Source organism: Diaporthe citri, assembly GCF_014595645.1.
Source record: "Diaporthe citri strain NFHF-8-4 chromosome Unknown scaffold_4, whole genome shotgun sequence".
In the NCBI taxonomy this organism is placed as follows: Eukaryota; Fungi; Ascomycota; class Sordariomycetes; order Diaporthales; family Diaporthaceae; genus Diaporthe; species Diaporthe citri.
In genome coordinates, this window is record NW_025064849.1 from 4,522,702 (window position 1) to 4,549,526 (window position 26,825).

General features: G+C 35.7%; 4 protein-coding genes across 4 annotated transcripts; 3 read left to right on the plus strand and 1 right to left on the minus strand.

Moving 5' to 3' along the window:
- Positions 1–13,448: 13,448 nt before the first annotated feature.
- On the plus strand, positions 13,449–15,906 carry INS49_010382 (uncharacterized protein; the record flags this gene model as incomplete). Its single annotated transcript, XM_043171108.1, has 5 exons — positions 13,449–13,676; positions 13,792–14,307; positions 14,462–14,531; positions 15,517–15,800; positions 15,871–15,906. The coding sequence occupies 5 exons, from the start codon at positions 13,449–13,451 to the stop codon at positions 15,904–15,906; spliced, it is 1,134 nt and encodes a 377-aa protein (XP_043025673.1).
- Positions 15,907–19,686: 3,780 nt separating this feature from the next.
- On the plus strand, positions 19,687–21,222 carry INS49_010383 (uncharacterized protein; the record flags this gene model as incomplete). Its single annotated transcript, XM_043171109.1, has 1 exon — positions 19,687–21,222. The coding sequence occupies one exon, from the start codon at positions 19,687–19,689 to the stop codon at positions 21,220–21,222; it is 1,536 nt and encodes a 511-aa protein (XP_043025674.1).
- A 550-nt stretch (positions 21,223–21,772) lies between these two features.
- On the minus strand, positions 21,773–23,692 carry INS49_010384 (uncharacterized protein; the record flags this gene model as incomplete). Its single annotated transcript, XM_043171110.1, has 1 exon — positions 21,773–23,692. One exon carries the CDS (start codon positions 23,690–23,692, stop codon positions 21,773–21,775), a length of 1,920 nt encoding a protein of 639 aa, XP_043025675.1.
- Positions 23,693–25,356: 1,664 nt separating this feature from the next.
- Positions 25,357–25,923, plus strand: INS49_010385 (uncharacterized protein; the record flags this gene model as incomplete). The annotated part of the gene is made up of 2 exons (XM_043171111.1): positions 25,357–25,562; positions 25,716–25,923. 2 exons carry the CDS (start codon positions 25,357–25,359, stop codon positions 25,921–25,923), a joined length of 414 nt encoding a protein of 137 aa, XP_043025676.1.
- Positions 25,924–26,825: the final 902 nt, after the last annotated feature.

Genomic DNA, 26,825 nt, shown 5'->3' on the forward strand with positions numbered 1-26,825 from the left:
AAAGAAATAATTAGCTTTAATATTATTTAAAATAAAAAGGCTAATATTATTTAAGGCTAATAATCGCAACCTTATAATATAAAATTTTTATTATATTAACCATAAGAATAAGCTTTTAATAAAGTATAAATAGTAATTAAGGCAAAAGGAAAAAGGGAAAAGTAAATTAAATTATTAAAAGAAAAAGAAAGTTTTTAATTTTAATAAGAAAATAATAAATAAGTATATAATAAATTTTGCAATGCGTTTTTTAAAAATATAATATTTTATATTTAAACCTAAGGCTAAATTTAATTAAGTAAATAAATGCATGCAAAAAAAAAAAAAAAAAGAAATTTTATATTATAATAAATATATATATATATATATGTAAAAGAAGATAACCCCTTCCCTTAAATAAATACTTAAGCTAAGATTTAAAAGTATTGCTAAGCTAGTTATATTAAGAATGTTAAGGGTTATTTAATTAAAATAAAGGAATATTAATAAATTATAAAGGCTTATTTCTTAAGTTTCTTTATTTTATATGTAAATATATTATAAGTTTAGCATTTTAAATATTAAAGTTTAAAGAATTTAATAAGTTTAAGATTATAAATAATTAATATACTTAAGCAATAAATAAAAATATATTTAATTAATTTTAATAATGATTAAAGTTAAGGTTATTTAAGATAAGGTTAAATAAATTAAAATTTATTAAAATATTTAAAAAGGGGTTATTATTTATAATACTTATAAGGTTAATTTTTTAAAGCAAATAAGGTTTAAATTTTTATATCTTAAAATAATTAATAAATCTTTTTAATTATTTTAATAAAAATATACTTAAAAGGTAAATATTATTAAGTATTTAAAGTTTATAAATGTTATTATAATAAATCTTATAAATAATAAAAGGATTAAATTAATAATAAATTAATTTTTAAAATAAGGAATAATTAACTTTTTTTTACTTATTAATAAGCAAAATTAAGTTATCCTTTTTTAAAAGAATAGGTTAAGAAAAATTATAATATATATTTTATTACATAGCTTTCTTCTTATAATTTAAAATTAATTTAATTACCGCCTTTATATTTTATAAGAAATTAAGGAATAATTAAAGCTAAAAATTAAAAGCACTTTAAATAAATATATTTAAAGTTTAGGTTTAAATATATTATATAAGAATAATGGTTTTAATTAAAATAATTAATTTAAAGCTATAAAAAAGATAAAAGGAACTCTTTTTATAAAATTTTCTAAGTAAAGTTTAATTAATAAAGAGGGCATAAGATAAAATTTATATTTAACCTTTAATTCTTTCATTAAGCATTTTCTTAATAGTAATAATAATAATAAAGTATTTATATTTAATAATATTATTAATATAAGGGTTATATATTAAAATTATAATCTTTTTAACTTTAATTATTAAGAAATATTAAGTAAATTAACTTATATTCTTTTATCCCTTATTTATTATTATCTTTATTAAAAGCCCTTATTTAAAAAGGAATTTTTAAATAAAGAACTTATTAATGCTTTTTAAATTAGCTATTTTAAGAGATATAGCTTTAACTTATTTTATTAAGTTATATTATCCTTTAATTAGCTTATTATATTTTTAATTAAAAGATAAATATTAAATATTAATATAAATCTTAATAAATAATTAATTTAATATAATTAAAATAATTTTATTATTATAAATTTAAATATCTTATTTATTATAATAAAGATAGCTAATAATAGCTTTTTTAATATTAATATATATTCCTTTTTAATAATATATAGCTTAAATTTAAAAATAAGTAATATTCTTTTTATAATACTTAAAAGGAGCATAATAATTCTTAATAATTTTTTATTTTTAATTAAGATTATTAATAACTTATTATTATAATAAATCCTTTTTAAGTTATTTTTAAAAAGTTTCTTTATAAATAAAGAAATAATAAACCTTTTTATAAAAGAATAATTATTGCTATAATATTAAGTTTTTAAAATAGGTTTTATAGCAAAGATATTAAGCAATCTTAAGTAATTTTTTTAATTAAAAATAATTATTAAGTAATAATAATTCTTAATTAAATAATTAAAGTTAAAATAATTAATTAAGGAAAGTATTATATTAATTCTTAATATTTTCTTTAAATTTATAATTTACCTTATTTAATAGCCTTAATAGCTTTTTAAAAAGTATATTTATAATAATATTCTTAAAACCTTTAATATAATAAATAATAAAATTATATATCTTAATTATAGCTAATTACCTTATAATATAAATACTTAATATATTTAAGGTAAATCCCTTTAATTATTAAATTAAGATATTTAAATTTATCTTTAAAGTAAAGTAAATGCTATAAATATAAAAGCATAAATACTTAATTATATATAGGATAACTTTATATTCTTATTTTATTATATTATATAGCTTTTTAGCTTTTATTTAAGTATTACTCTTATATTAAATTAAGTATTACAATTTATTTTTAATTTATATAAGGTATGCGCTTTATTCTTTAAGATTTACATTTATTATAAGAATAATTTTATTATTAAAATAATTAATATTAATTAAATATAACTTTAAAGTAATTATAGCTTTAAAAGCATTTATAGCTTTTTAATAATTTAAAGTTTATTAATAAGGTATATCCTTTTTTAAAAGGTTAAATAATAGCTTAATAATAATTTTATAAAAAGGTATTTATGCTTTATAAAAGTTTAATAAGCTTAAAAAGAATTTAAGCTTAATTATATTCTTATAAATATTTTACTTATTAATTTTAATAATCTTTTTATTTAATAAAGATTAATTAAGTATTTTATAAGTATAATTAATAATATTAGCTTATTATTTATATTATTTTAATTTAATAGCATTAATTACCTCTTTAGCTAATTTAAAATTATAAAAAATATTATTAAAATTCTTAATATACTTAGCTATATATTTTTAAACCCTTAATAAAGTAAATATTTCTTTATTTTTATAATTTATCTTTAAACCTTTAATTATAATATTATTAAAAAAGGATTTATATATTATAAGAATTAAGTTATAAAAGATTTAAATTATATATTATATAAATTAAGTAATAAAATTTATAACTTTTATAAATAAATTATATTATTAAAATAATTTAATTAAAATAAAAAAGGTTATAATATTTTAGCTTTTCTTATTTAGCTTAATTTAATTATATCTTAAAAAAAAGTTAAAAAGAAATAATATTTTATATATTGCAAACTCCTTAGCAAACTTATTTATTAATAATAAAATAAAGGTATTTTTAATTATAACTTTATTAACTTTTAAAATATTATTAATAAATTAATAATTAAAATCCTTCTTTTTTATAAGAAATTATTAATTTCTATAAGCAATATAGGATTTCTTAATAACTTTATTAATTTATTAATTCTTAAGCATTTTAATAACTATTTCCCTTAAAGCTTTTAAAAGCTAAATTATTTTTACTTAATATACTTTATAAGGAATTATTTAAATAAATTATAATAGCATTATATTAATATTAATTTAAGCAATATAAGATTAGTTTTATATTAAAAATTTCTCTTAATTAAAAAGTAAATAAATAAATATTTCTTTTTTTTACTTTAAAAAGAAGTTATAATTTTTTATAAAAAGTATTTAATTAATTAAGCATTAATTTTAATTCTTTATTAATTAAAAAAAACTTAAGCTAAATTTAAGTATTATATTTACTTTTATAATTCTTATTTATAATTAATTTTACTCCTTTTTTATAAGTAAGTTTTTAATTAATTATACTCTTAAAAATAATATTATTAAAAGAATAGTTATTTATAAAATAAACTTTAATGCTTATTTACTTATAAAAAGTCTTAATTAAAAATTAAATAGTTTTATTAATTAATTTAGTAATAATTAAAGTAAAAGGAATTTTATTAATTTATTTTTTTAATATATATAGCTCTTTTTTATAAATAAATATTATAAATATAAGTTAATATTTATTAACCTTCCCTTTTAGCTTAATAAATCTTTTAAATCTTAGCTTAAAAGTTTTTTATAAATATAGGAATTAAACTTTTTATATCCTTATTTAAAAAAGTACTTAAAATCTTTTTATCTTCTTTTATTTTAATATTAAAATAAATTAATATAATTAATATATTAATTAATATTAAGCTTTAATTAAGGTTTAAAGAAAGTAAAAAGATACTTTTAAAAGCTAATAAATACTTTTAAGAAACTTAAGCTTTCTTAAGTAAAGCTATTTTAAAGAGCTTTTAATTCTTTTATTTTAAATTATATATTATCTTAATATTGCTAAAAATAAAATAAATATAAAGGTATTTCTTTAATTATTTAAATATTAAGTTTATATTTAAGAAAAAGAGTATTTTTAAAAAGATATAATGTAAAGTATTAAAGGTTTTATTATTAATAATAAAAAATATAGCTTTAATTTTATTTAAATTAATATAAATTTATTTTTTTATAACTTTAATTAAAAATAAGGAATCCTTATTATATATTATTAAGTTTATATTATTAAGCAAAGTATATAAAAGTTTATTATATTTATAATATAATAAGGGTAAAAGATTTATTTTAACTTTAATATTTAAAAAAATAAGTTATAAAAAATAATTATTTACTTTTATATAAATTATTAAGTAAGCTAAATTAAAATATTTTTAATTAATTATATTTATAATAAATATAATAATAAAGTTAACTTAATATTAAATAATTTATAATAAATTAATTAAAGTATTAACCTTAATATTATTTCTTAAGAAAGTAATTATATTAACTTTAAAAAATAAGTTTTTAATATAATTCTTAAAATGCATTAGCTTAAAAAGTACCTTTAATAAAGTATATATTTTAAATTATATTATTAATAAATACTTAATTAAGGTTAAATTAATATTATTAAGCATTAAAATATTTATAATACTTATTTTAATAATTATAATTAAAATTACTTAAGTTACTTTTTCTTTAAGTAATAAGGGTTATATAATATGCTTTTTTAATTTTAAATTTATTATATTTATTAAGCTTACTTTTATTATAAGAAACTTAATATTTTCCTTTTAAGTTTAATTTTAATTAATAAATAAGTTTTTCCTTTTCTTTATTTTCTTTTTATTCCTTAATTATAACTTATTATTAATAATTTAAGATTAATTATTTTTTACTTTTTTAAAATTTTTAAATTAAGCATAATTAGCTTTTATAATTTTTATAACTTTATTTTAATCTTTAATATTCTTAGCTATATACTTCTTTTTAATTATAATAATATTTATTTAAGGAAGCTTATTATTATTTATAATTATAAGTTCTTTCTTAATATAAATTATATAATTTATAAGATTTATAATTATTAAGATTAAGCTAACTTTTTTTTAATTATTAAGCTTTTAAATTATTTTTAAAGCTTTTAATAAGGCCTTTCCTTTAAATAAAGAATTTACCTTAATAAGCTTATAATATTTAATTATATAAAGTAAATTAAATTTTCCTTTTTTAAATAAAAACTTTAATTAATTATAAATATATTTTTTTAAATTATAGCTACTTTAATTATAATATAATTAAATATAAATAAAATTTAAATACTTTAAAAAGTTAATTTAAGTATTTTTAAATAAGTTAAGGAATATTAATAATTCTTTTAGCTTAAAAGTTATTAATAAGCTATTTAAAAAAAGTTACTTAAGCTTATTATATTAATATATATTATAATTTTAAGAAGTATAGCTATAATAAACTTTAAATAACTTATTCTTTTTAAAGAAAAACATTAAAATTATAGCTTATACTTTATTATTATTAAAGTTACTTTAATTAAGATTTATTAAAAGCTATTAAATAAAATTTATAGCTTTTAGCTTAATTATTTTAAGATTACTTTATTATTTATTATAAGAAAAAGCTTTAATATTTTATTAAAATAATTTAAATTTATTTTTAAATTTAATTAAGTTAAGTTTTAACTTTATAAACTTTTTAATAAGTTTATTTATATTTTATAAATTTTAATTATATTTTTTAATAATATTAATATAATTAAATTTAAATAAAGATTATTAAGCTTATAAGTTTTTATTTTAAAGGCAATTTAAAGAATTAAAATTATTTTAGCTTTCTTAAAGAAAATTTAGCTTTTTTAAATTAAATAAATTTTAATTAAAATTATTTTATATAAATAAATATTTATCTTACTTAAAATATTTAAATTCTTAATTAATAACTTTTAATAAGGCATACTTAAAATTTAGCTAAAAAATATTCTTTATTAATTTATAAATAATTTCTTTCCTTATTAATTATTTTTTTAAATATAATAAAAGCATTTTATAAAAAAGCTAAATTATAATAAAAAAGATATTATTTATATTATTAAGTTCTTAATTATATTTTATAATCTTTCCTTTTTATATTTTTAAGTTATTATAAGAGTTATTATAAATAATATCTTTAATAATTATAATTAAGTTTATATAATAAATTTAATTATTAAACTTATAAAAGGTAAAAAGCTTTTCTTTTTAATTTTTTTAAATAAATTATTTAATAATAATACTTTTAATTATTTTTATTAAATTTAAAATAATATAATATTATTTAAATAATTTTAAAATTTAATTATTTAAATAAAAGAATTAATAAGTAATAATTTTAAAGCTATTTAAAACCTTAATAATATTAATTTTATTAAACTTTAAAGTATTTAAATTATAAATTATAAATAAAGCTATTTATAATAAAATTATTATATTAATAAATAATAAAACTTTTAAAATATTAATTTAAGTCCTTAACTTATTATTAATAATAAATTATAAAGTTTAATTAAAGCAAGGTTAATGCTTTAATTAATAATAAGCAAAATTAAATCTCCCTTTTTCCTTAATAAATTTCTTAAAATTCCTTTCTTAGCTTTAAATAAAAGAAAATAAATAGTTTTTAAGGTTTAAAGATATTTTTAAAATAAAAGTAAATTTAAAAGAACTTTAAGCTTAAAAGTATAATATATATATTATAATAATTCTTATTAAAATAATAATAAAATAAAGAAATTTAAAAATAATAATGTTTTTAATTAAAGTAATTACTTTTAAAGAATTTATTTTTAATATTATTATAAGATATTTAAATTAAAATTTAAAAAATAAAGGTATTAATAAATATAATAAATAAAATATACTTAATAAAAGAATATTTTATTAAGAAATAAAAATTATAAGGTTATAATAAAGAAAGTTTCTTAAATTTATATTTAATGCCTTATTTATTAATATTATATTAAATCCTTAGTAAATTAAATTTAAATTTAATTAAAGCTTAAGCAAAGTTATACTTTAAGTTTAAGTTTTTTATATAATTTAATTAATATAAAAATATATAATATAATATTATTTATTAAACTTATAAGTAAATAAGGTAAGTATCTTAATTTTATATTATAACCCTTTTTACTTTAAACTTAAAATTATAATAATAATAATAAATATTAATTAAAAATTTAAAGTATTTTTAATTAATATTAAATAATATTTATAAAGTTTAAATTTATTATTTTAATTTTAAGTTTATATTATTATTATATTTTAAGCATAATCTTTAGCAAGAAACTTAAAATAAATTTAAAGCTTAATAATATATTAATATAAAATTAAGATAATATTTTATTTAAATATTAAAAATATAAAAGGTATTTTAAAATTAAAAAATAATTTTAAAGTACTTATAATATTATTATAAATTTAATTATATTTAATTCTTTTTTATAATAAGTTAAAGATAAATATAAGCTTTAATTAAAGCTTTAAGCTAAGATATAAAATAATTTAATAATATTTAATATAAAAATAAAAAAAAAGAAAAAATTAATAAATAATTAACTTATAGCTAACTTTTTATTTTTCTTATTATTAATTAAAAATATATAAAATTAAAATTAGCTTAAGCTAAATTATTAATAAAAATAAGCTACTTAAATAATAAAGAATAAGTTTTGCTAAACCCTCTTAAAAGTAACTTAAAAAGGAGCTTTAATATAATAAAGAAAAAAGATAAAAATAAAAGAAAACTAAAGAAAGGGAAAAGATAAATATTTTAAAAATTCTTAAAAATAAGAAAAGCTTAATTAAAGTATTAAATATATATAAAAAGAGAAAAATTAATTTCTTAAAAGAATATTTAAAATAAGCGTGAAAGTTAGCTTTTTATAGCTAGCCGGAATTTAACGCGATACCATTTCTTACGTAATTCCCTACACTCGCTAATAATATATATATATAGCTTGCTAATTTAGCATATAGTTTCTTTATAAATTCACTTATATTAGAAAAACTATGCCTTAAAGCTAAATAAAAACTAATATGCCTTTTAATTCCTTTAATTAAGAGCTCCTTTCTTAACCTTTCCTAAGATTTATAAAGCCCTTCCTTACTCCTTTTTCTTAATAATCCTTTTTTTTAATTTTAATCTTAATAAGGGCTGCTTTTTATAAATAAATCCTTTATAATTATTTAATAAAGGGTTATTACTTTCTTATTAAGGGCTACAGCTGCTTTAATATAGGGTTATAAAGCTGCCTTTGCTAATATAAGGCTTTTAATAAAGCTAATTAAGGCTTATAATAAGGCTTATTTATTAATTAATTTAAAGGCCCTTTATAAAAGGGCCTTATTATAAGGTATATTTTAAAGCGTTATTAGCTTAAGATTTTAAGGGCTTAAAGCTTTCTTTAAGTGCTTATTTTTATTAGCTTTAATAAAGTTTTTAAGGCCTTAAGCATAGGCCCTTTTTTTAGCTAAGGGGGTTATAAGTAAGCAGGCTGCAATTTGCTATAGCGTAGTTAAGGGGAAAATTCTTAAAAAAGGTTTTAACGGCCATAGCAGGGTTTAAACCTACGCTTTTTATAAAGAGAAGCTAAGTGCATAACCAGTGCGCCACGCAACTAAATTAATAAAAAGTTAGCATTAATTAATATTAATTATATTTAATTTCTTATTTTTAATTAATTTTATGAATTTAAAAGCGTTAGCATAAATATAATATTAATTTAAATTAATTAACTTTTAATAAGAAATATACATTTAGCATTAATTAATGTTAATTATATTATTAAAAATGCAATTTGCTATAAATTAATAAAATAATTATATTTATATTAATTAATGTTAATTAAGCTGGATTTATTATAATATAATTGGAATTTAATTAATTAAACCCTTTTTTATCTTTTTTATAAGTTTTTACATTATGCTTAGTTTTATTATAATTGCTATAGCGTCTTTTAATTAATTCGCTATAAATTAACTTTTTTATTTTATTACTTATTTTACTAGTTAATTGCTTTGCCTTTTATTTCTCTTAAATAAAAGCTTAAGATTCCTTAATTATAAATACTTTTTAAAGCTATATTTAGGTTTTTTTAGCCCTTTAGCGTTTAATAAATATTATATTAATATCTTAAAGCATATAAATTTACTTACTTATTATAATAAGTAAGTATATTATTACTTATATTTTTTTTATTAATTAATTAATAGCCTTTATAATTAATATAAAGAAGCTTTCTTAATAAGTAAAGATCTTGCCCTTAATAAAACTTAATTATTAAATAATTTATTAAGCATTTAATAATATTTAAAGCTTTTATTTTTAAAGAAAAATAAAAAGGAATTATATTAAAGTTTATAAATAAATATTAAGCTTAGAAATTACAAAATTAAAGTTTTAAGGAAAAATTCCAGCTTCTTTAAATATAAACTTAATATTTTTTATATAAAAGTTTTATTATAAGTTGCTTTAAATATAAAAAAGAACTTAAACTTAGTAATATAATTAATTAAAGCTTAAATAAAGAAGTTAATTTTATTATTATATATATATTTTAAAAGTAAATATAATGTAATATTTAATAGCTAAAGTAAGTAAGATAAATATAATAATATATTAATAATAATAATCTTATTATCCTTGCAATATTAATTAAACTTAATTAATATATAGCTTTTATAATTATTTATAATTAATATTTAATAATTAATATTTTTTTTAGCTTAATATGCTTATTAAAATATTAAATTTATTTTAAATTAATTTTATTATTTATTTATTTATTAAGAATAAGCTTAATAATTTAATTATTTAAAAAACTTAATTTTATTATTTAATTAATAAGGTAATAAGCATTTTAAATAATTATAAATAATAAAATTTATAACTTATTTATATTAATGCATTTAATAATAATTGCTTATTCTTAATTATTAAGCTAAATTAACTTAACCTTTTTACGCTTATTAATATATATAATAATTATTAATAAGGTAATTATATTTATTATAAAGCTAGTTTTATTAAAGTTATAAAGATTATTATTAATAATTTAATATTTAGCTATTATATTATAAAAAAGCTTAAATTAATTTTTAATAATTTTTAAATCTTTATAAAGGGCTCTTTAATAATTATAAAGATAGTTAAATTTAATTTTTAAGTTATAAATTTATAAAGCGTTAAGCTTAATGCTTATTTATAAGCTTGCTATTTTAAAATATTAGCAAAAGGTTAGCTATATCTTTTATATTAAAAAGTTATAAAGGGAATTGTTAAGTATTTTAATTAATAATATATTAAATAAGTATTTACTTTTTAATTAAGTTAAGTTTATATTATTTAATGCATAATTTTTTAAAATTACGTTATTAATTTATTTTATAATATAAAGTTATTTTAAGAATTTTAAAGATTTTAATAGCTTAAGCTATAAACAGGGATTTAATATAATGTTTTTTAAAGTATTAAATAGCTTAAATAGCTAAGAATATTTTATTTTCTTTAAATAAAGGATATATGTTTTTATTATTAATTTCTTATGCATTAAATATTTAAGTAAGTAAATTAATGTAAAATTAATATAAAAATTAAGGATGTAATTAATATTAAAAATAACCTATTTTATTAAAACCTCAATAATTTTTAATTATATTCCATTACTTTTAGCCCCTTTAAATTAACGAAATTAATTAAAAATAAGGAATTAAATGCAATTAACATTAATTAATGCCAACTTTTTATTAATTTATTTACCTTAATATAATGTTATAATTAATAAAAGTTAAATAAAGTTAGAAAAATTCGCTATTTAATAATATCTGCCACTTAATGGTAAATTAAGTTATTTATTTTAATAATTTATAATGAATTATATTTTTAATAATATAATTAGCATTATTTAATATAAAATATAAGTTTTTTATAAAAAGTTACTTATTTTAAACTTATATTATATTTATATTAATTACTTTAAATTAATAAAATTAATTAAAAATAAGAAATTAAAAGCAATTAATATTAATTAAGATAAATATATTTATTTTAATAATTTATAATAAATTACATTTTTAATAATATAATTAATATTATTTAATATAAAATATAAGTTTTTTATTAAAAGTTGCTTATCTTAAACTTATATTATATTTATATTAATTACTTTAAATTAACGAAATTAATTAAAAATATGGAATTAAATTTATATTAATTACTTTAAATTAACGAAATTAATTAAAAATAAGGAATTAAAAGCAGTTAACATTAATTAATGCTAACTTTTTATTTATTTATTAGCTTTAAGGTGGTGCTAGGGTTGGTTAAAGTTAAGTAAAGTTAGAAACGTATTTTATTTATTAATATATCTTACTTATTAATAAACTATATTATATATTTTTATAGTTTATAATAAATTATGTTTTTAATAATATAATTAATATTATTTAATATTAAATATATATTTTATATTAAAAGTTAATTAATTTAAATTAATATTATATTTATATTTATATCTTTAAATTAATAAATTTAATTAAAAATAAGGAGTTTAATATAATTAACATATATTAATATTAACTTTTATTAAATCCTTTGCATAAAGTTAATATTAAGGTTAATAAAAGTTTATAAACCTTGTTAAAAAATTACTTATTAATAAAAACCACTTATTAATAAATTACGTTATATAAAATTACATAATTATATATATAAATATAATATACTATATAGCAAAGGTTATTTAATAATATCCTTATTATTATTATTAAGGAGTATTATATAAATTAATATTTCTTTTTATTATAAATCGGCGAAGACATGATAGGCTGCATTATATCCTGTGCCGCATTATATCGCCTCTGCGCGCCGAGTCCCAAGACTTTCCAACGGCTAATCAGAGGCGACGCCGCAAATAAGCTTGCAAATTCCCTGAAGAGCACCCGGGAAATCTCCACACAACTAAGGAACTCGTTATATCCGGTGAGATATAGCATCTAAGGTGTTGCTGTTGCCAGGACTGAATATCTGTGGCCTTGACAAGCTCGACCTGATTGACTGAAATACTCGACCGGCGCCTCTCCTTTCCGTCCAGCACCTGGACTACCATATTGATCAGGTAGCCGGTTGTGATGGGTGCGGGTGGATGCTTCTTCCCAAACCTCGACCACTGATGAATGATCTCATAAAACATGATGACGGTGTTGGTCCCAACTCTAGAAAAATCCAGCCACACCGGCTCAACCCCGCGGCTGACAGCCCCGGAAGACCTCCCCTTCTCGGTCGAGCTAGAGCATGCAGGTACGCGGCGAAACTCGGTGAGAGTGCTTGGGCTCATGTATCGGTACGCAAGGGGAAATCATTTAAGCCTATTCTGAATAGGCATGCGCGGGTTTCTCGGCCGGAATGCCCCCGGCTTATCGGCGTGACAGGTCTGGTCTCACGGGGGCGAGAGGGGGTGGCCGCCTTCGGAATCTCGTTGCTGACACCCGCTTGCTTGTTTTTCGCAAATCCTGTCTCTTGGCCCAGCCACGCTTCTTGTCGCTCCTGGGCACCCGAGTGGGAAACACGACAACGTCCTCACCATCATCCGCCGTCTCCTCCAGACTCCTCGTGGTCCAACAATTGGCTACCATGGAGACCAATGCAACCATCATGGCGTCGCCCGCAGCCGGCGTTGGGCATGACTACAACCCGCAGTCGATGCCTTCCCAGATCAAGTACCTCGCCGACCTCTTCGCCAATGCGAGCCCGTGGACTTTCACTGTTGCTGTTCTAGCAGCCATTGTTGCCTATGATCAGAGTGAGCCCTGTTCTTCCGGCAAAGGTTGACATTTAGCTGACTGGTAGCAATTGTTGTATAGTCAGATACATACTGAACAAGGGTAGCATCGTGGGCCCGGTCTTCAAGAAGCCCTTGATGGGACCTTTTCTGCAATCCATCAATCCAAAGTTTGAGGAGTACTACGCAAAATGGCTCAGCGGTCCTCTCAGCTGTGTCTCCGTCTTCCACAAGTACTAAATCTTTCATGGCCTCTCGTATAAGGAATTGAATTGACTAAGATGTCGGCTCAGATTTGTCGTCATCGCCTCCACCCGTGACATGGCAAGGAGAGTGTTTAATTCTCCCGCCTATGTGAAGCCTTGCGTCGTCGACGTAGCACATAAATTGTTAGGGTCTGACAACTGGGTCTTCCTGGATGGAAAAGCCCACATTGACTACCGGAAAGGGTTAAATGGTCTATTCACTAGAAAGGCGCTTCAGTCTTATCTACCCGGTCAAGAGGAAGTATATTACGATTACTTCAAGCGTTTTCTCCAGGTCACTAAGGTGCGCATTTTAACGAGGACATATCCATCCCCCAAGTGCTCGGAAGAGGTCCCTTGATAAGACCTGATATCTGTGCCGGTTACCTTATGAAGCAGAAAGCTGACACGGGATATAGGACGCCGGCGACAAGCCCGTGCCATTCATGCATGAATTCCGCGAGCTGATGTGCGCGGTATCACTTCGGACGTTCTGTGGCCATCACGTGTCCGACGAGACCGTAAAGAAAATTGCCGATGACTATTACCTGATCACAGCTGCTCTCGAGCTTGTAAACTTCCCTATCATAATTCCCTTCACTAAGGCATGGTACGGCAAGAAGGCCAGCGACATGGTCATGGTGGAGTTCTCCAAGGCCTCTGCCCAGAGCAAACAGCGTATGGAAGCTGGGGAGGAACCGAGCTGTATTATGGACGCGTGGATTCGAAACATGGTGCTTTCGAAGAAGTGGCGTGAGGCTGAGGCGACAGGTGACTTCACGGACACTGAGGGCCTCGAGAAGCCGTCGCCACTTCTGAGGGAGTTTACCGACTACGAAATCGCCCAAACCATATTTACGTTTTTGTTCGCCTCGCAGGATGCGACAAGCAGCGCGTCTATCTGGCTATTCCAGACCGTGGCACAGAGACCAGAGGTACGTGCGGAAAAATTACTTGTCGAGGAAATTGTGTCTTCTCTCTCGCTCTCAGATATTACCTGGGCCAAATTGTTACCGAGGAGCATTCTGACAGTTTACCGAGGAGCATTCTGACAGTTTACCGAGGAGCATTCTGACAGTTTTGAAACAGATTTTAGACAGAGTACGTGAAGAGAACCTGAAAGTCCGTCAAGGAGACATTCATGCTGCGGTTGACCTAGGTTAGTTGATTTTAGACCGCCGGATCCCACTCACACACACACACCGAGAGAGAGAGAGAGAGAGAGAGAGACACACATTCACATATTCACATATTCACATATTCACACATTTATATATTTATATATTTATACTCTTACTTTTACTTTTACTTTCTAATTCTCTCTTTAACTTAAAGAAGAAAAAAATTTATAAACTAGCTTAAATTAATTACCTATACTTAAGCAATTATAAGAAAGCTTTTAAGGTATTAGCTACTTATAATTATAATGCCTTATAAAGTTAAAAAGCTTTTCCTAATTATAAATATATATACCATTCCTAAAGATAAACATTTACTTAGCTGCTAATTTAAAGCCTATCTTAAATCACTTAAGTCTGGGGTCCCACTCACATATACATACTGAGAAAGAAAGAGAGAAAAAGAGAGAGAAAAAGAGAGAGAGAGAAATACATACACATTCACACATTTACATATTCACATATTTATATATTTATATATTTATATATTTATATATTTATATATTTATATATTTATATATTTATATATTTATATATTTATATATTTATATATTTATATATTTATATATTTATATATTTATATATTTATATATTTATATATTTATATATTTATATATTTATATATTTATATATTTATATATTTATATATTTATATATTTATACTCTTATTTTTATTTTTATTCTTTAATTCTTTCTTTAATTTAAAGAAAAAAAAAATCTATAAACTAGCTTAAATTAATTACTTATACTTAAGCAATTATAAGAAAGCTTTTAAGGTATTAGCTACTTATAATTATAATGCCTTATAAAGTTAAAAAGCCTTTCTTAATTATAAATATATATACCATTCCTAAAGGTAAACATTTACTTAGCTGCTAATTTAGAGCCCATCTTGAATCACTTGAGTCTGAGCACCACCATGGTGGCACACGCCAGATAGAAAGCTAATGGCAATATCCCATCTAGGTGCTATGGTAGTCCCCACAACCTACCTCGCCCTTCGAGATCCAGACGTCTACGAGAACCCAGATGAGTTCGACCCGGAGCGCTACTATACTGGCGACGCAGAGGTCAAAGGTGCAAAGAACTTTCTCGTCTTCGGCACCGGCCCACATGTCTGCATTGGGCAGCACTATGCGCAGCTCAATCTCGCGCTCTTGCTTGGAAAGGCGTCGTTGCTACTTGACTGGACACACCACCCGACGCCGCTATCAGAGGAGATCAAGGTGTTTGCAACCATATTTCCCAAGGTAAGACGTCAAGACGGTGGTGGAAAGCCTTGGAGAGCGAGAAGTGCACAGCTGACAATAAACAATTCAGGATGATTGCCCGTTGACATTCACCGAGAGGATCTGAGGAAGTGGCACTTGAGCAACGCTGGGGAGCTCTGCGTGAGAACCCAAAGTCCGGAAACTGAATCTGGCAGGCTTTGCGGAGTGCCCAAGAGAGCATGCGCAAGCAATTATGCCACGTTCATAGCATGGCTATCCTTCCACAATGGAAGATACGTTATTATTACTGCATAAAAAATACATACATACATCCACTACTCTGTAAACGACGAGGTTGAAGTTCTCGAAACGCGGTCACGTCCTGGAATGGCCCGCTGTGCCCCAAAGACTTGTAATCTGTCGTGCATCAGTCAGTCTTGCCCAATCAATCAAATAGGCATCGGGAGGTGTGTTGTTTTCGAGCGTAGGGCACAGGTCGCCCATTTGCTCAGTACGAATATCGCGTCAAGCTCGTGGTGTCACTGATTGCTCTACAGGTCTGCTCCATGCGTGTGCTGGGGTGAACTCTAATTCTGGTCACTGCTCGTTCCCTGTTTTAGTCCTTGGCGACCGTGTCGATGGAAATTGCCCGTGCTGACCGGTGACACATGCTTTCTGAAACTTTGCATGGTGATCACCGAGTGCAACTAATCCCCTCAGCTGTCCATTATGTAGGCAGCGAGTCTCAGCCTGGTGTCCCGGGACCTGGGGGCTGTCCGGCAGCAGAAGTACCCACAAGCGCACAGAGAAGATGCATTCCAGCAGTTCGATTCGGTCACTCACGACATGACTGCATGGGTGATCGACGCACTATGCAGTTCGCAAGGGGACCGACCGGGCACCGTAGAGTGTATGCGCAGATGACATGGACAACTTCGGCACAGGGTTCGGCAAGGTGATTGGGTCGCACAGAATTGCCCGGGCCGCGGATAGATCTCGTAGGGCTGAGACAATGGAACAATGGAAGATTACTCGTTCGCCTACCCCTGGGTGCATGCTCGCAAGGGCATCCAATCCGGTGGCGACGATGGCCCTCCGGGACGTAGCTCCCTTGCCCCCACACAACCTACTCGCTCACCTGGGCCGAGCAACGGCTGACCAAGGTGACCCTACTGGCCCAGGCGCTGCCTGCGAGTTGAAAGGGGTTGTTGGCACGCTCACAGGGTTGGTCGCTCACGGAGAGTCAGAGATTGAACGAGATGAGAGGAACAGACCTGGTGAAAGCAAGGTGTACTCCATGTACTTCACGACTGGGTGTCGATATACGATGTGCAGCCCTACAACCATGCTGGAGAGAGGCACAGCTAGCTCGGAGCTGACGAGCAGCTTGGGGGAAAGGGACGAGGCGCACGAAGATGTTACGAGATGATGGGAGGAGAGCGGCGGCGATTGGTGCCTTGCCGGCCCCTAAGGCAACCTTCGCGGACGGCTTGGAGATGGGTACGGCACAGCAATGTTGCAGCTACCGGCTGGTTGGTTCGTGTGACACAAACGGGGTCAGACGCCCCTTTCCGATGGATGGTAGCACGCAGCAAGCCCGACGTTTCCTCGATGAAGATGGTTGTGGTCGGGAAAGGCCGAGGTACCACGGAGGCAACGGTTTGCCGTTGACCAGGCGAGAGCAAGCGCTGGGCCTTGTCAACAGAAGAAAATACTTTGCGAGGTAAAAGGTCGTTGTTTGTGGCCCATACGAGGCTGAGCAAGGCACCCGCCTGGGTTGAAATGGGCGTTGTCTGGAGAGGAGATGTCGAGATGGCCGGGCGAGCGTGCTGCTGTGGCTCACCACGGATTCCAATGTCGGACTCACACCCTGACGTCGCATCGAGGAATGCCGCTAACGGTTGGCTCGTCCATGAGATCAGGTAAATGCACTGCACAGCTCAGGGCGTGTGTCTGCCCCGTGACTGACATCTGGCTGCCGTAGCTGGTCTCGAGAGGGCTCTGTCAAGGCGGGTTGGTGGCCCGGCATGAGGCCAATCCAAGGGCTGTGCGGCACAGCCGGCGATGGCAGGCGGGCGGGCGGAACAAGGCGCTGGGCGAGTTGAGGTTGCAAGTGTCGGGCGGGGCCCAGAAAGAGGCCAGGCTGGTTGGTAGGACGGCAGGACAGAAGCAGGAGGGGGGCCCGGTGGGAAGTGGCTCGAGGAGTTGGGAGTATGTGTGTGTGTGTGGTTGGTGTGGTGTGTGTGGGAAGGGCCGCGAGAAGTGGCCGCAGAAGCTGGCGGTGACAACGGGGTTTATATCAATCAGCCAGGGCAGGCAGGCCTGGCATCCGACGTGAGGCTGTGTGTAGTGGGTGTGTGTGGCCTGTTGTACAACATGGTGGAAGGAGCCGTAAGCCGAATGAATGAATGAATTGCGTGTCGTGCCGTCTGACGTGTTGCCGTTGACGCTTACAGTAGTTTTCTGCTGCCTTCGCAGTGTTCCTTCCGGTCGTGCTGTGGTTGCACGGGTCAGATGTGCCTCGAGTCTTGTCAGTCACCGTTGGGGGTTGGGGTCAGAGGTCAGGCTCAGGCTCCTGCCCCGAGTCTTTTTGCTGGTCCATTCGACTGCGTGCCTTTTTGAGTGCGAGAGGGATCAATCATCACTTCTGCAGTGGCACGGAGAGGTTGCAACAATGAGACGCACCGCATCCTACCCAATCAACATCCCTGCTCTGCCTCTGTCCACCGCATTCACCAACAACCTCACCCAGCTCTCCCACCAGGACCGTCGAGCACATCACCACGGCATGGACAGTAGACGCCACAGAGATTTCAGATCAGCCCCGGCAGACATGCCCACCTCGCCGACCGTCACACGACCTCTCAGTGCGAGCCGGCCAACGAAGTTCAGGCCCCGAGATGCAGCTGTCCAACCCCATCGAAGGCTGCCCCGAGCGTTCTGCACACCACGCCAGCTCCCCGTGGCCGACAGAGTCGCAGTGCCAGACCGCGCCTGTCTCTCGCAAGGCTCGTCTACTGCGCCAGCGCGGCTGTTGGGAGCTGACATGGCCACTCGACCGAGAATCCATGTACCACTCGACCCGGGGGCTGTGCCGTCTCCCATCGTGCACGCCGTGGATGGATTTCTGTCTGTTATTACCGGTGCAGTCGTGAACACCCCCGTCTACTCTTTGCCCAGCCATGCCCAACACAGCAACAGCCTTCTTCTCAACACGTATTGGCCGCTACTTGCCTGGCCCTCCTTATTGCTGCAGTCCGGGGGGCTCTGTCTCTGGGCCAGGCACCTGCCGCCATGGTAGCAATTGCTTGATCTAGTGCATCATCACAGCTCCTCTTGGCCCAAGATCCATCCTCCCCCTTCCCCTTCCATATCGTCTCCCGGCAAGGAGCCCATGCTCTTGGCCGGCTGTGCCTCTTCAGATTACCAGTCTGCCCCAACGGCAGCCGTGTCGCCGTCTCTGCTGCAAGGTGCAGCCTGCAAGGTCTCGAGGCCACCGCAACCTCCACACAAGTGTTGCCGCGGCGCCGTGGTGGGCATCAAGTCGACGTGACCTTGGAGGATCAACAAGCTGTCTTCGGGACCCGGTTGGGATGTGCAAGGATACCAGCCTCAGATCCGCCGGACCCCATGCTCTGACTTGACTCTTGCACATATCTACTTTCACCCCCCTCCCCCCCCAACACGTCTGCCATCCCATCCCGTCCCACATCAACCAACACAGGCTGGCCTCGTCTCGATTTGGGGGCTCTGTCAATCTACCGGGGTACCTGATGGGCCTGCCTCCAGGCCTGCCCGGTATATAGCTGCCGCCTCCTTGCCACAAGCTGGATTGGGCCGACTCAAAGTTGTTTCGTCTTTGTCGAGCATATTGATGTCTTCATCTGCCCCCGTCTCCAAGTTTAGCCGGCTTTCACTTGAAAGCATGCCTCCAACCACCCGTTCCCAGAGCCAGCGGGAGTCCAACTCCGGTCAGGACTCCGACCAGGAATCCGACGGCAGCGATGCGTCAGTGGATGATGACGACGGCCAGGAAGCTTCGGTGGTCGTCCGCTCGCCCACCACGGATATCAGCTACGACATCTCGGATCTTGACCGTGAGACCCAGAAGGGGGTCAGACAACTCTTCCGCGCGAAGCCCGACCAGCAGCCATCGCAATTCGTCCTACAGTGGTGCCGGTCACACGTCGAGAACGACAGCCACTTCTACGCTTTTGAAATACTCGAAACCGTACGCGCACGCAGATCGATCCGCGTAGGCTCTCCCAAAAGCCAATATCGCAAGCCAAAGTGTTTCTGCATGGGGGACAGTGAGAGGCCCTGCAAGCATTTGATTTATTTGCTAGACCAGGTCAACTATCACACGGCTGGCCATGACTCTGGGTCCCCAGAACACCTTGGACCAGATGGATACCCAACCGAGATGGGCCACCCTTTCGAGAGGATCTCCGATTTCCACCTTGACCAGCTGGCCACTAGTTTACATTGTAGTATTAGATCTCCTGACTCCACGGCCGAGGTCAACCCAGCCCACCTACAGGAGGTGCGCGAGATCCTGGCGTCTGTGGAGGACCCCGATCTTGATGATTACGCCTGCGATCGCTTCCGGCCTGATATTTTCGACAACTTGCAAGCAGTTCCCGAGGAAGACGCACTGGTTTGCTATGAGGACCTCACCCATACGGTGGCGAATATGCTTATGACGAATAAGGAGTTCTTTGCCTACTTTTGGAGACTTCTCGAGCCGAGCTCCAAAGCCCGCGATCCGTTTCGAAAGATTCAGCAGCGCGTCGACCGCGTACTTGGCGATCTGGACGCCTTTTCTCATGACCCGTCCGGGGCATCAATTGGCAAGAGCGCCACGGAGGGCAATCCGGATGTTCCGTGGGCGGCCGCGCATATTGAGAGGGCCGTGTCTACGATCCAGGCTGTCTTACAAAACAGGTCTGACGCACCATCGTCTCCCATAGAACGAGCCAGCGCAGCTCGAACACTTGTGGGGATCCTGCATGTCATTGTGCTGTACTGGAACCGTGAAGTCACCTATTCCCCCACCAGCATCACCTCAACAGACAGCCCTGTCGCCGCATCCTCGTTACCTACACAGACCGCAACAGCACCGACCTTGAATGAGAGCAATCTCTACCATCGACTCATCGGAGGGCAGACACATGGGTCATCTGCATTTGTAATTGACGTCCTCGCTCAGCTGCCCGAGCAGAACCAGTGGATCGAGACGCTCGAGGAGATCGAGGACCACCTGAGCGCGTATGCCCCGCCTGCAGGGTACATGGGACGACTCAGGGATCTCATCTTGCGCATGAGGAGCATTCGGCCGGCCCCAAACCCAGATGCGCACACGTCCGTACCCAGTAGAAGGGGCGGTGGCAATACGGCGGGCAACAAGCGGAGCAGAGGCGGCGGAAACGGGAGAGAGGGCGGGGCCAAGAGGGTGAAGTGACATGAGAAGTAAAGGTCAGAAACAGGGGAGCAACCGTGCTGGTCCGGTTTGTCACTGTGAGAGGTTTTCTTTTGTGACTACGAGGAGGAGCGACGCATAGACTGATTTCGACTTTCAATATTTCAGGTCTGTATTGTTACACGAGAGACGCAGGTTTTCTTTCCCCCGTCGATGCTGTATTTACCCATAATAATCATTCACAAATGATACTCAGATACCCCAGCATCTTGACAGTGAGGAATGTCTCCAATCAAATCTACTTGTTCAATACCTTCTGAAGTCTTTCTATGTTCTTGGTGATAGCGTCGCTCAGGCTATGCTGGTTCAAGTGTCGATGAAAAGCAATGCTGACTGTTCACGTGTATGGGGAGGGCGCAGAGCGCTCGTAAGCACCAGGCTGTACGCCAGCTTCCGCCGAACCCTCTCCTCTATGGACCATTAGCTCCCAGATTCCAAAACTCCAAAAAATCTGAACTCCCAACAAAAAAAAAAAAAAAAAAAAAAGGGCCCGCCGCCAAAAAAGCCAAAAGCACCCTCACTCAAAACTCACTCACTCTCCTAGCACCTTGAGCTGGAAAGCTGCCAGCGCGCCGTCAACCTCCCCAAGCGAAGGCCGGCCGAATATGTTCTCATTCCAAGTCCCGTCTTTCATCCTCCTCTCCCTATCGAGCAAGAAGTCCTCAGCCCAGGCGATCTCCTCCCCCCAGAAGTCGGCAGCAACCTGGCGTATCATGCGGATCTTAGCCTCCGGGCTCTTGTTACGTTTTATATGCTGCTCCGCAGGCTGCATCGATTCCGATGACTCAAGCCCCGGCGGCCCGTCGGCAGTGTCGCCGCGCATCTCGAGCTTGCTCCCCCTGCGGACGACGAGGCCGCTGAGCTGCGGCCTCCTGCCAGCCGTGCACCGCTCGATGAGGCCCCTGAGCTCCGGGGGCGTGCGCGCGAAGGCCGGGAACTCGAACTCGGGCTCGTTGCGGTACGACTGCCAGACGGCGCCGCGCTGCGGGGCGCTCATGCCCTCGAAGACACACCACAGGAGGCGGCCCAGCATGTAGACCTCGGCGCGCTCCTGCTCCGCGGGCGTCAGGCACGCCCAGGCAACGTTGTAGCCGTGCGCCGGGTTGTGGTAGTGGCCGTCGGCACCGCCGAGGTCGCGCCAGCCCGGGTGCAGCTGGCTGAGGAGCGCGGCGTAGCGCGCGCGGAGGGCGCGGTTGCGGAGCTGGGCCGTCTCCGCCGCCGTCGGGACCGTCACGTAGCTGTCGCCGTCCCCGCCGTCGTCGCCGAAGTCGTCGTCGTCGTCGTCGTAGTCGTCGCTGGCGAGGATGCGCATGTACTCGAGTGCGTTGACCTCGGGAGAGGCGAACTCGCACCACACGCCCCGCTGCTCGAAGTCGAGGATCACCGGCCGCGTGTTGTCGTGCGTCATGACGATCTGGTCCAGCCGCATGTCCGCGTAGTAAATGTTGCCCTTGTGCCGGATGTGGACCAGCCCCGAGCATATCTGCTTGGCCCAGCGGATCTGGTCCTCGAGGCGGAGCATGTTGTTCATCCGTAGCACCGGCAGCGAGTCCCGCAGGTTGATCCCGGAGTAGTATGGCTCTAGAAACCCAATGACGACCGTCCTCCGGGCGTTGGAACGTATCTTCTTCGTAACTAGTTTGGTCGGTCGGCCGAGCACGTTCGGGTGGGGTGGCATGGTCAGCAGGTTTCTCAGCTCGTGGTACATGTACTTCACGCTGCTGATGAGGGCCTTCAGCGCCCAGAGCGCCTCTGTGCCCTCCTCACCTCCACGGTATTTGACCAGACACACACTGTCCTGCAACTGTCTAACGTATACCAGACTGAAGATGTCAACAGTCGGCGGCATTTGATCCACGCCCATCTGCCACATTTTCCCCAACTCCCGAGGGGAGAGCTGGTGGTACTCGAGATTGTGCATTGGACCAATGACAATTTTGGCATCTCGGACGTTCAGAGGGAGGCTCTCAAAAACGATTCGGGTCCCGAAGGGCTGGTTGTAGTACATCTCCCTGACCCTCTCAAGCCCGTACACTTCCGTCGTCCATATCTGCAGGGCCCTCACGAGGTAAGCGGCGATGGCTTGCTGCTGGACTCGGTTGCGGTCACGGGCGTGGAAGGCATCGTCCAGGTCTAGGAGCCGTCGTATCAGCCGCGACTCGGTGGCCTTCTCGGATATGAAGACATCGAAGCGCATTGGGGGGGCATCTTCAATGAAAGTAGCAACCGCGAAGTATTGTGTTCCCAGCCCGGCACCGCCATCTATGCTCCAGAGTGCTGATCGCAAAGGCGCGGTGCTGTCGATTCGGTTTTTAATGTTTAGTTGCGAGTCCTCCCAGGCCGGTTCGAGCGGGTCGGTCTGGTCTGCGACTGGCACGAGGCGGTCGGCTGGCACTTCGTAGATGGCTGTCGGGTGTATCACGTCGTGGATCGCCTCCGAGGTCAAATCCATATCGAATCCGGCCCCTGGTCTATGGCAGGCCTGTTCCTTTCCCTGGAAAAAGGGCAGTACTGTGCGGGTTTAGTGGTGGCTGTCTGCGCCGTTGGAGGCGATATGCGTCCAGGGGAATAAACGAGCGGCCGTGGACGATGTTTGTGCTGGTAAAATCAAAGACTGCGTGCCAGGCAGGATTCGGGCCGTATTTTCCAAGTACTTCCCACGAAGGCCCAGAAGGCTGGGCTTGATCCAAAGCTGATATCTGACAGGCCGGGCCTGAGTCGGAAGGTTCGTGCCGAACCGCAGGCGTGCCAATCTGAGACAGCCTATAGGAGATGTCTAGCAAGCAGCCCAGCGGCCCCGAGGACCTGGTTTGGTGTCTCCGGGGAAGCTGGGTGGTGGAGGTGGGTGGGATACGAGTCGTTGGACGTCCTGGCCCCAGTGTTCCCCTGCAGGTGCTCAACCCGATCGTACAGGGGAGGCTGGTGTGATTGGGCCTGAAGGACGTGGTCAGGATTTGCGGGTGACTCCAAGATGACATGGGAGGGCTAGGGCTCTGCTCGAAGGGCCCCTGTGATCTTTGTCCCCAGCCCGCACGAGACTTAAACGCTGGCTATCCCACCAGGGAGTGTCCCACCATCCAGGTGGAGGTCCTCCCACTGACGAGCATTCTACTGGCAGCGTCTCTAATAGCAGGCCCACCATCAAAGACCACCCGCTCGACCGTATTCCACCGGGGGAGGGGGGGGGGCTGGGACAGGCTGAGGCTTACCTTGGGCGCACCGGGACTGCTTTTGAGGGAGCAGATACCTCGAGGAGAGATGTCACAGGGTTCAGGACGTACGATCGGATGTCTGAGGTATTGGTGAAGAGCTGACAAGGGTCTGTGTCACTGCTGAACTATTGCGACTTGACGTCCTGCGTGGGCGAAGATGTGAGGAATGTTGTGCGCGCTGGAGCCACAGTGCTGGCCCTCCTTCCCTTCCTAGGCTTGATGTGTAATTTGTCAGCACAGTAATGCTCGACGGCAATGCGAACAAGAAGCGCCAGGAAAGGAGTGCTTTGGAATGTTTGCTTACCTGGTCTGTGGTGGTGGCAGAGTCGGTGATATGCAGCTCTGGGAGGATGAGTTTGTACGCATGAATATGGGCCTTCGTCTCAAGCGCCAGTGATGATTCCCAAAACTCTGGCAACTGCGTTTCAGAGGCAGCCTGAGTATGGAGCGAGGTCTGCAGAACTTTGAAAAGCGACCCAGATATGTCGGCTCCGTCGTCACTCAACTAACTGGTCGCTTTGAACAAGAACTCGGAAGCTCAAGGGTCCATCACTCCTCTGTTCAACCCGGTTTGCCCAGCACAATCACTGCCCACGTCGTGCCATACATGACTGTCTGGTCACAGTACCCAGTGACTTGAGGCCGCAGGTAGACCGCTGCGGTAGACTCGAATGATTTTGGTCGTCACAGGCCGACCGCGCCGCTGCCCTGATTGCTTTTGCTTGAGGTGGTATTAGGGCATGACAAGGGTCCACATGTGCATAGGAGCAGGCCGCCTTCGGCCCCGGTACGGGTCCGGAGTACGGGGCTGTCTCAGACCTGGCCCCAATATTTAACACGGCGCCCAACCGCTTGCTACGAGTAGACCAAGGATCGAGACTACAGACTGACTACCCGGGGGGCAATGCGCCGGGAAAGCCACGGTTTGGGGCAGCAGAGAGGTTTTGCGGCAAGTCTTATCCTGCCGAAAAATCCGATACTTGAAGCCAACCCTGCCAACCCACTCACGAGCGAGTCGCAAAAGGCGTTGCCCAAGTGGACAGAAGAGGGCCGGAGATCAACCGTGAGCGTCTGCAAGTGCGAGAACAAGGGCATGGAATTTGCTCGACTGTACGATTCTACATGGGGTGAGGCCTCCGATCAATCGGCCGCTGTCCATCTCAGTCGGACAGGGCAGTATGGGTTACCCTCTGCAAGCAAGTGCAGCATCTATCACAGAAAGTTCTGCAGATGCCGAGGGTCATGCCTGACCTCGTATGCCAGCCTCCAGATATGGCCTGATTTCACGCCGCGAGGCGATGGGATGAATCAAGGTGTCTGGACCGAGGGAATGACTTCACAGTCAGACCGGTTGGACAACGACGACAACAACAACAACAACAACAGCAACAAGATCAACTGCATCAAGAGGGCAAACAACGGCGGGACTGGGCTCGGGATTCTCTCGATGGGCCAGCCCTGTTCGCGGTAGGACGCAGCTGCTTGCTTTTTCACGTATGAGAAAGGCACCACGAGCTGTTGAAACCCGGCCGTGAGTTTGGGCGTCAGCACCGCGACGTTTGTGTGCACCCGGCTATGGGCATAGAACGCCCACTATCGGCATGGGTGTCGGGGGTGGAGTGACTCCGGCTAGGCACGCCTTCGAGCAACGTGAGGCGGATCATTTCCTCCCTGTTGTGGCCATACGTGCTCGTGCAGTTGACGCGTGTCGTGTGAGCAAGATGCCGGGCTGACCGAGGCCCTTTTGATACTGGCGGCGCCGTCGAGGAAGGACATACGACAGGTACAGTGACAGACTGCGCAACGTACCGCGCACAGTCCGGTGAGGGAGGGAGCGAGGGTGCCCAGATCAAGCAGGCGGCCGACCGACAGCGAGGCAAACAAGACGCGACCAGAGGGTGGATGAGAGCTAGAAATCAATCGTGCAAACTTCCAACGACGAAGTGGAGGCTGGCGACTCGGCGCAGTGGGCGGAAGGGGGAACCACCCCCCTGGCTTCGGCCTATCCATGTTTGCCCTGGGACCATTCCCGACCTTCGCCGACTTGCAGCGCCCACCCCCCTTTCCTCTTTGAGCCGCTGGCAGATGGGAACCAGGACCGTGGCCTGCAGGAAACCAGACGATTTGGCGAGTTGCGTCCTGCCCTGCGCTGGGACCCTCCCTCACCGGTAGCCGGATAGGGCACAGAGAGATGCATGTGGTCGGCTCGCTCGTTGTCGGCCCTGCCTGCACCGGTCAAGCGGTCAAAAGGCAAAACGGCGAATTGCTCACCGGTCGCGCCATGTGGAGCCGCAGCCAACCCCAGGCCTTTGCCAGCGCGAGGGCGACGTCGACAGAGGCCAATGTGGAATGGCGATGTGCCCTGAAAAGGCC